Source organism: Pteronotus mesoamericanus, unplaced genomic scaffold, assembly GCF_021234165.1.
Source record: "Pteronotus mesoamericanus isolate MK-2021 breed Mesoamerican mustached bat unplaced genomic scaffold, CSHL_Meso_final contig_398, whole genome shotgun sequence".
Classification (NCBI taxonomy): Eukaryota; Metazoa; Chordata; class Mammalia; order Chiroptera; family Mormoopidae; genus Pteronotus; species Pteronotus mesoamericanus.
This window is the reverse complement of record NW_026555149.1, coordinates 81,589-91,872: the sequence shown is the minus strand read 5'-3', so window position 1 is coordinate 91,872 and position 10,284 is coordinate 81,589. Positions and strand designations below refer to the sequence as shown.

The 10,284-nt window shown below is 39.3% G+C and overlaps 1 protein-coding gene across 1 annotated transcript; it reads left to right on the top strand.

Moving 5' to 3' along the window:
* Positions 1–6,877: 6,877 nt before the first annotated feature.
* GSPT2 (G1 to S phase transition 2) lies at positions 6,878–8,889 on the top strand. The gene has a single exon (XM_054576929.1). It carries the CDS (start codon positions 6,878–6,880, stop codon positions 8,762–8,764), a length of 1,887 nt encoding a protein of 628 aa, XP_054432904.1. The 3' UTR covers positions 8,765–8,889.
* Positions 8,890–10,284: the final 1,395 nt, after the last annotated feature.

The window sequence follows — 10,284 nt, the reverse complement described above, 5'->3', positions numbered from 1 at the left end:
GAAATTTCTCTCATTTACTATTTGGTAACCAATGTTACAGTTTATATGCCAAACACAGGATAATTATTTCATTATTTGCTGCTGCTTACCAAGTTTCAAAATAATGAACTCATTTCCGAGCATGTAATAATGGTGCCAGGGGGTCTTTGTTTTTTAGAGCCACTGTTCATCACTATGGACTCAATATATGGCTTCTAACACAGTGTTCTTAACTCTGTGTTCACTAGCTCCTTGACATTTTCCTACTATTATCCTTTCAGCCCATCTGACATTACTATTCCTTAAGCCAGGATGAAACAAACCTCTGCTTGTGCCCCAGGTCACCCAGTGATGCTAGGAGTATGTTGTCGGAAGGGGAAATCTCAAAACCTGGGAGTGTTAAATTTCCAGTACAAAACTACTTTTATTTAATTGGAATTCTTTTTTGTCTATTAATTCCCTTATTTAGTTAACAGATATTTATTGATATATAATAGCAAAGCACCCAGCTCTATGCATATGCCAAGTTAACATTTCCTCATTGATCTTCATTATAATTTTTTTATTGTTCAAATACATTTGTCTCCATTTTCCCATCACCACTTTCCCCTGCCCACTCACCCCCACCTCCCACCCTCAGTCCTTTCCCAATTTGGCTTTGCCCATGGGTCCTGGAATTCTTAAGAAATTAATTTTACTGGAATATCTGAAATTTTCCTGCCTATGATCTCCTCTACAACTTTTATGGTGTCATGACTTATATTTAAGCGTTTTATCCATCCTGAGTTTATTTTTGTGTATGGTGGAAGTTGGTAGTTGAGTTTTTTTTTTTTTGCATGTACCTGTCCAGGTCACCCACCACCATGTATTGAAGAGGCTATTTTTACCCCATTTTATGCTCCTGCTCTCTTTTTTGAATATTAATTAACGATAGAGACATGGGTTTATTTCTGGCTCTCTATTTTGTTCCACTGATCCGTGTGTCTGTTGTTATGCCGGTACCAAACTGTTTTGATGAGAGTGTCCTTGTATTATAGTTTGATATCAGGTATTGTGAACCCTCCTACTTTGTTCTTCTTTCTCAAAATTGCTGAGGCTATTTCGGGTCATTTATGGTTCCATATACATTTTTTAAATATTTGTTCTATATCTATGAAATATGTCACTGGAATTTTAATGGGAATTGTGTTGAATCTATAAATTGCTTTAGGTAGTATGGACATTTTGATGATGTTAATTCTTCCAATCCATAAACAGAGTATATGTTTACATTTATTTGTGTCTTCTCTAATTTCTTTCTTCGGTGTTCTGTAGTTTTCTGAATACAAGTCTTTAACCTCCTTGGTTAGGTTTATTCCTAGGTAATTTATTTTTCTTGTTGCTAAATGAGATTTTTTTCCTAATTTCTGTTTCTGATATTTCAGTGTTGGTGTACAACAATGCCTTCGGTTTCTGAATATTGACTTTGTATTCTGCTGTTTTGCCAAATTCAGTTATTAGGTTGAGTAGATTATTCAGTGGAGCTTATAGGGTTTCGGAGTACATTCTCATGTCATATGCAAACAATTACAATTTTACTCCCTCCTTTCTAATTTGGATGGCTTTTATATTCCATGCAGTAATATTTTCACCAATATCCCCTAGAGCAAGGGATATAAAGGAAAGAATAAACAAATGGGAGTACATCAAAATAAAAAGCTTCTGCACAGCTAAAGAAAACAGCAAAATGAAAAGGGAACCAACCGTATGGGAAAATATATTTGCCAATGATACTTCAGACGAGGGTTTGATCTCCAAAATATATAAAGAACTCACACAACTCCAGGAAGACAAACAATCCAATTAGAAAAATGGGCAAAGGACCTGAACGGACACTTTGTCAAGCAGGACATACACATGGCCCAGAGACATATGAAAGGATGCTCAGCATCACTAGGCATCAGAGAAATGCAAACTAAAACTACAATGAGATACCACTTCACACCAGGTCAGAATGGCCATCATAAACAGATCAACAAACAACAAGTGCTGGCGAGGTTGTGGAGGAAAGGGAATCTCAGTACACTGTTGGTGGGAATGCAGACTGGTGCAACCACTGTGGAAAACAGTGTGGAATTTCCTCAAAAAACTAAAGATGGAACTGTCTTTTGACCTGGCAATTCCACTGCTAGGATTGTACCCGATGAATCCTGAAACATCGACTCAATAGAATTTATGCACCCCAATGTTCATAGCAGCACAACTTACAATAGCCACATGCTGGAAATAGCCTAAGTGCCCATCAGTAAATCAGTGGATCAAAAGACTGTGGTACATTTACACAATGGAATATATGCAGCAGAAAGAAAGAAGGAGCTCCTATCCTTTGTGACAGCATGGATAGAACACTAAGGGAAATAAGTCTTAGCATATTTGAAAGGCGGTAAAAGACAAATATCATATGATCTCATCTATAAGTGCAACCTAATTAACCAAACAAACAAATGAGCAAAATAGAACCAGAGACATAGAAATACAGAACAACGTGACAGTGACCAAAGGGGAGGGAGGAGGAGGATAACAGGGGAAAGAAGGTTCAAGTCAGGTACATGAATAAATTACCCATGGAGAAGGACAATGGGGGTGGATTGAATGTGAGAGAGGGCGATGGGCAGGGCAGGGGTGAGTAATGGTGGAAAAAGGAGAACAACTGTAATTGAACAACAGTAAAATATTTTTTTAAAAAAAGAAAATAATTTTACTACTCCTAGGATAGCCACCTCTCCCACACCCCAAAATTTTATTCTAAATCTTCCCACATTCTTCATTTTTCTTATTGCAATTCTCCCTCACAAACTCCACAGGGTAAACTCCTAATTCAGGAAGGAAACATAAATCCCTGTGAAAGAAATTCACTGAAGTATCCTTTCTTTCTTAAATTCGCCCATATTTCCATTCCTTCCAGATAATCTAATACTTTACCTTCTTCTCCCATTTGTGATTTTAACCCACCAAATCTTCCTATTTTTTTCTTAATATGTAATAGATGCTATAAGTCGGTATGGACTTAAAATCATACGTCTGTGTTTGAACACAAAGTACACTATTTACTAGCTATGTGATTTTAGATAATTCACTCAGCCTCACTAAACATCCATTTCTTATCTGTAAAACAGAGTGATTGGATTATCTTCTTGCCCTAGCCACTGTGGCTCAGTTGGTTGGGATGTCATCCTGTAGACTGAAAGGTCATGGTTGCAATTTCCATTCAGGGCATATACCCAAGTTTCAGGTTTGATCCTTGGTTAGGGAGCCTATGAAAAGGCAACCAATTGATGTTTCTCTCTTCTTTCTCCTCTCTCCCTTCCTCTCTCTCTGAAAAAAAAAAGTCCTCAGGTGAGAATAAAAAAAAATTTTTTTAAAAGTTTATCATTCTGTGGTATGGTCAATGATGAAATGAGAGAATTCATAGAAAATAATTGAAATATAATCTCCAGCTAGAAAACACCCAACAGAAGTGGGTTATAACCAGATAGATAGTTCAACTATGACACACTGATAGAGAATATGGAGAGTTTATTTTAAAAATCTGTTTTCTCTATTCATATTGGTAATGGTTATACAGAGACTGCTATGTGTGTAGGTGAGGTAAATCAAATGAGTAATTGTTTTATTTTCTAATGTTATCATCCCCTATTGTCATTGAGAACCAGTATTTCTGGTTTGGCAGAAATGTATACAATTGGTCTGGTACATTTTGTCTTACCAGATAATATACCATCAAGGACTACTAGCATATTCTCAAAATTATTCAGAACCAAATTGAAAGGGCTTCCAGTGGCCAATGATGGACCATCTTAACATTGATGAATATAAGGAAAATTGTTTAAAACACATCAAATATATGTAAATCCAATAATCCATAATTATTCTCTTGAAATACCCTTATTTGTCATCTGTGAAGGATTATAGGCAACCAAATCATTATTTTGTAATCTCTCAGATAAAAAGAAATAATTAAGGGCTTCCTTTACCATTGTACCACAAAGTATCACAATTGTTGATGAAGTGACATTGCTTTAAAACAGTATTCCAGTTAATAAAGAAAGGAAGAATCACAGGAGTACTATATCACATTTCGCAACCTCTAATAATATGTTTTTACATAATTATCATTAATTGCTGTTAACTTTAAAAGGAGCCTTTTTATGGAAATACTCAAAATCTCCCTTTGAGTATTCTTGCTAAAAATGTTGCATATATATATCTAATCAAGCTCATAGGTCCAATTATTGATATACAGGAAATATAGCATAAAAATTAATATTCAAATCTATTTACCATAGGGATACAATCAGCAAAATCAAGGCTGTAGAAAATTTGTTGTGTACAAGTCACACCACCCACTTTATTCAATGAATAAATAAATGACATGATAAAATTGAACATGTAGATTATGAGAGAACTTTAAAAAGTATTAAAAAAAAGGCAGGCAAAATTGAACTGTAGTGTTTGAGTATACATTTGTGTGCTAAAACTATACAGAAAATTATGAAGGTGGTTATCATAAATGTCAGGATAGTGGTCACATTTAGAGGTGGAGGTAGTGGGTTGTGATTCAACAGGATTCAGAGAGGCCTTCTGAGTTGGCCAGCAAATTTCTAATTATTGATTTGGGTGGTGGGTATAAGTGTGTTTCCCTTCTAAGTCAAAAAGCTATACTTTTGTTATATGTGATTTTCTTTATTTGTGCTATATTTTACAATAAAATTTTAAGGGGAAAATTATTAAATTAATTACTGGCCAGGTATTGTCTATACTTTAAAAAAGCTTTTGGCGAAGAGAATTCTCTCATTTACTGAATGAACTATTTCAAAGTTCTAGGCAAACTGGAGACAATCGCTCCATCACCCAAACCAAAAGAGTTTTGTCCAAGGTTAGTCTCTGTGGACACAGCCTGGTCCATTTTCCTCTCTCTTGGGTGGACCTGCTTTCCCCTGAGCCTCAGGGATGATGGTTTGTGAAAATATCCACTCATTATTTCTAATTTTTCTTTTAAAATTCTAAAAGTGAAGCATCCTCTGTTCTTTAACAGAGATAGTACTAAGTTGTAGTCATGCTAATGTTGTCCTGATCAATGCAACTAACCAAGGTGAAAGAAACATCCCAGGTCTTTCCTGCTTCCTTGCTATTACTGACTTTATGTGAATTTGACTACCTAAACCTTGACAAGTTCTCCCAGAGATATTAAGTCTATCCTAAGTTCACAGAATGTCCAAGAGAGGCTCCAGCATGTTTGTAGAGTATTGTCCACGGGTCTCTGCAGATTCAACCTCTCAGTTACTTCTATTCATTGTGAATAGGTATGCACATTCTTTTTATGTGACAGAAAATAACTAAGCCATTACCTAAGGCAAAAAAATGAAGAGGTTTCATAGCTAATAGTTTGGAAACAGCACAGATCTAGTAAAAGAGCAGCAGCCTCAGAATGAAACCATCCAGGATCCAAGCATGTTAGACATAGGACTTTTTTTGTACCCTTAAAATCCGGGGAACACAATTCTTGTTATCAGTCACTAATTTTTATAATATTTTGACTTGTTGTTGGATTTATTTACTACTCAACTCTATGACTTCATCTTGTACCAGCAAGTTGTATTTTGCCAGGATCTTTTTTCTATTTCAGTCTGACCTAAATTAAGGTAATTTACAAACTAGCTCTTGTAGGCTTTGGCTCAAATGCTACAATCCCTTTCCAAGAGTGAGATTCTATTGGCTAGGGTCTTATGTATTTTGTCCATTTCATAGGTCTCAATCGGTTTAATTAGGCTGATACCACAGCCCCATGGCATTGCTACTAACTGAAGAAAGTTTCAACATGACACTGATTCGTTGTTAAAGTAAACCCATTACCAGCAGTGAGTGAGGTTCCAGGCCCCCAAAATGAGGCAGGAAAGCCTGTGGACCTACTGTACTCTGGGGAGGTGTTGGGGAGTAGGGCAGGCACACCCAGATTCCAGTTTGTCAGACGAAAGAAATGATCTGAGTCTAGTGCTTGTGTATGCGATGTACCACACAGTATAGCAGGCCAGCCATTGTCCAAACACCTGCACAAACGCTGTAGGTTGGGCAGCTTCACTGGGACAAAGTTATTCCATACAGACAGCCAGAGTGCTTAATATGAAGCAATGTTATAACACTGTCCTTACACTGTTGATGCCATCAGCGAAACTTAAAGGCTTATGGGGGCCCACTGAAAATGGGAAAATCAGAAGGCCTCTGGGATTTCAAATTAATGAATGATTCAGAATTGCATTTCCTAGGTTCAGCTACGTCTTTGTGTATTTCATGAGTACCTCCCTTGTCAGGAATTTCTTCTTTTTGTTGCTGGGTTTCTAGGTAGTTAACCCACATCATGTCTCCATTTGTTCAATGGGAATTTTTATTTTTACTTTAATCTTTCAGTAGAATTGTAAATCAGATAGGGTTGTCTAGATTTGATCATTAAAGTGGTCAAATTGCTTTTCCAGATTGAATGAACAAAATAACTAATTTTCATTTAAAAAATTTTCTTTTGGACTTAACCCATGACTGAGAACTAAGGAGGCCAGGCGTACGGATGGCAGCGAGGGGTCAATCCATGCCCTGCGCTGGGTCGGCGGTGGAGGAGTCGGAAGTGGTTAGGTTTTGGGGGAGGAGATCCGCTCACACACAAGAGGAGAGGCTTGAGCCGCCATATCTGCTGCCGCCGCTGCAGCTGCGAATGCAGTGCCAGTACTTAGCTGCCTGCGCGCTGCCGCTAAGGTTCGTGTCGCTACCCCTTGGCCCTGCGCTTTCGCTGCTTTCTCCCCCGTCTGCATAGCCCGCTCTTTCTGTCCTGCTGAGCCCGCTCCCTCCCCGCCATCCATCAGGTCCTTAAATGATGGATACGGGTAGCAGCAGCAGCGACTCGGCGCCTGACTGCTGGGACCAGGTGGACATGGAAGCCCTGGGTTCGGCCCCCAGCGGGGACCCAGCCTCTTCGCCGGTGGCGGAGGCCCAGCGTGAGCACCTCAGCGGGGCCTTCAGCCGTCAGCTCAACGTCAACGCCAAACCCTTCGTGCCTAACGTACATGCCGCGGAGTTCGTGCCCTCCTTCCTGCGGGGCCAGACACAGCCGCAGACCTGTCCGACCGACACCACCAGCATCGAGGAAACCTACACCGGCGCGGGCAACCCACAAGGTAAAAGGCTGGGACTGGGGGCACCTGTGGAACATTCCAAAGAGGAACAGATAGTGTTGCATGAAGGTTCCAATTCAGCCGTTACCATGGAAATTTCAGAACCTGTTGTAGAAAATGGAGAGGTGGAGATGGTTCTAGAGGAGTCATGGGAGCACAATAAAGAAATAAGTGAAGCCAAGCCAGGGGATAGTTCATTGGGAGATTCAGGGCCCCCAGAAGAAAGTAGCCAGGAAGTGATGGAGAAAGAGGAAATGAGAAAATCTAAATTTGTGGTCCTACCTTCAGGTGCTCCAAAAAAAGAGCACGTAAATGTGGTATTTATTGGGCACGTAGATGCTGGCAAGTCAACCATTGGAGGACAGATAATGTTTTTGACAGGAATGGTTGACAAAAGAACACTTGAGAAATATGAAAGAGAAGCTAAAGAGAAAAACAGAGAAACTTGGTATTTGTCCTGGGCCTTAGATACAAATCAGGAAGAACGAGACAAGGGTAAAACAGTAGAAGTGGGTCGTGCCTATTTTGAAACAGAAAAGAAACATTTCACAATTTTAGATGCCCCCGGCCACAAGAGTTTTGTCCCAAATATGATTGGTGGTGCCTCTCAAGCTGATTTGGCTGTACTGGTCATTTCTGCCAGGAAAGGAGAGTTTGAAACTGGCTTTGAAAAAGGTGGACAGACAAGAGAACATGCTATGTTGGCAAAAACAGCAGGGGTAAAACATTTAATAGTGCTTATTAATAAGATGGATGATCCCACAGTAAATTGGAGTAGCGAGAGATATGAAGAATGTAAAGAAAAGCTGGTGCCCTTTTTGAAAAAAGTTGGCTTCAGCCCCAAAAAGGACATTCACTTTATGCCCTGCTCAGGGCTAACTGGGGCAAATATTAAAGAGCAATCAGATTTCTGCCCTTGGTACACTGGATTACCATTTATTCCGTATTTGGATAACATGCCAAACTTCAACAGATCAATTGATGGACCAATTAGACTGCCAATTGTGGATAAGTACAAGGATATGGGCACTGTGGTCCTAGGAAAGCTGGAATCAGGATCCATTTTTAAAGGCCAGCAGCTTGTGATGATGCCAAACAAGCACAATGTGGAAGTTCTTGGAATCCTTTCTGATGATGCTGAAACCGATTATGTAGCTCCAGGTGAAAACCTTAAAATCAGACTGAAGGGAATTGAAGAAGAAGAGATTCTTCCAGGATTCATACTTTGTGACCCTAATAATCTTTGCCATTCTGGACGTACATTTGATGTTCAGATAGTGATTATTGAGCACAAGTCCATCATCTGCCCAGGTTATAATGCAGTCCTGCACATTCATACTTGTATTGAGGAAGTTGAGATAACAGCCTTAATCTCCTTGGTAGACAAAAAATCTGGAGAGAAAAGTAAGACACGGCCCCGCTTCGTGAAACAAGATCAAGTGTGCATTGCCCGTTTAAGGACAGCAGGAACTATCTGCCTTGAGACATTCAAAGATTTTCCTCAGATGGGTCGTTTTACTTTAAGAGATGAGGGTAAGACCATTGCAATTGGAAAAGTTCTGAAACTGGTCCCAGAGAAGGACTGAGCAGTTTTCTTGGTGCCCCTGCACAATACTGTGAGAATTGACTATAAAAGTTCACTACCATCTCTTACTTTCTGACCATTGATAGACTTTTATCCATATTTTGCAAAGAAAAATTTCACAGCAAAAATTCATGTTTTGTCAGCTTTCTCATGTTGAGATCTCAGTTGTTTTACTGATGAACTTACCCACAAGTTTCCTCTTCCTATACCATTCTGCTTCATTGGACAGAATCAGTAATAGCTTTGTAAGTGATGTGGATGTAATTGTGTATAACAATGAAAAATTAATATATTTTTTAATTTTTCATTTTCCCTTAGGAAATTTAGTCAACCCTTGTTCATGCAGACCAGAGTGTGTCAGTGTGTGTATATGTTAAAAAGACAAGTAACATGTGAATAAAATATTCCATTTGAAACTGTTACTAGTATTTGAAATGATTTTGAATTCTCTCTGAATTTGTATACAATACTTTGCAATTAGCTTTTTTACTTTCTGAAGTCATTGAATACATTTTATTGGGCTTTTAAAAACTGGTCTCCACTCACTATTTTAGACCAGGCATTTACAAACAATGCATAGGTTTGTATTAAAGGAAAAATTTTAATTTTGAAAAAAATTTATTTTAGAACTCTTCCCACTGAACTTTGTTTTCTGTGTACAAGTCTAGTCAACAAAGGAGCTCTTCTGCTTTCCCACTTGTGATTTGAAAAAAGAAAGGCTGAAGCCATTTGTCAGGTCCCCTGATGTTGAACATGGCCAAATTACCAATTTACCTGGGGATTCAGACCATATGTTGACTAGACTCTTATCTGTACTCCATCATCTTAACATACCCCTTTGTTTTCAACATGAGACTTGGGATGTAGGACACAACACAATAAGGGGCATGACTACCGATAAGATAAATGCTTTCAGTAGGGCTGCAAGTCATTTACTGAGGGTCCTGAGATTGGAAATGAAGAGACCATTTCATCCTTCTTCAGTGCTTGGGGTTAGTAGGAAAGGTGAAAGGTCATTTTGACAACTGGATTATAAACCACCTTTGGGGTCAGAGATATTGGACTTCTCTCTTAACAGCAGATTGAGGAAAACACCAACTGTGGATCCTGGGGTGGCTACTGTTATTGCCAGGAGAGTGGCCTTATAACCTGCATAACTATCAACAGCTGCAAGAACGTTTAGTCTTGGTAAGTGGGTAGTGGCCCAGTGGAAACACCTGCCCAATGATGGGCAGAACTAATTCCTCACACTCCTGGGCTGGCTGAACAGGGGTGGAGACTGTTGCCAGAACACCCAGGGCCCATGCTGAGGCAAACGTGGTGTCTCCTTCTCCATGGTCCCCTTGTGCACCCATGAAACTCCAGGATGTCTAATATGTCAGAGATAACTACTGGTCTTGTCAGAGCATCAGTAGCATGGTCTTGTGAATCACCCAACAAAGATACACAGGGCACCTACATGGGAAATGAGGATTTTTATTCGGTTGTATGTCAGTTAGTCTAAACCACAGGGATGTGCCT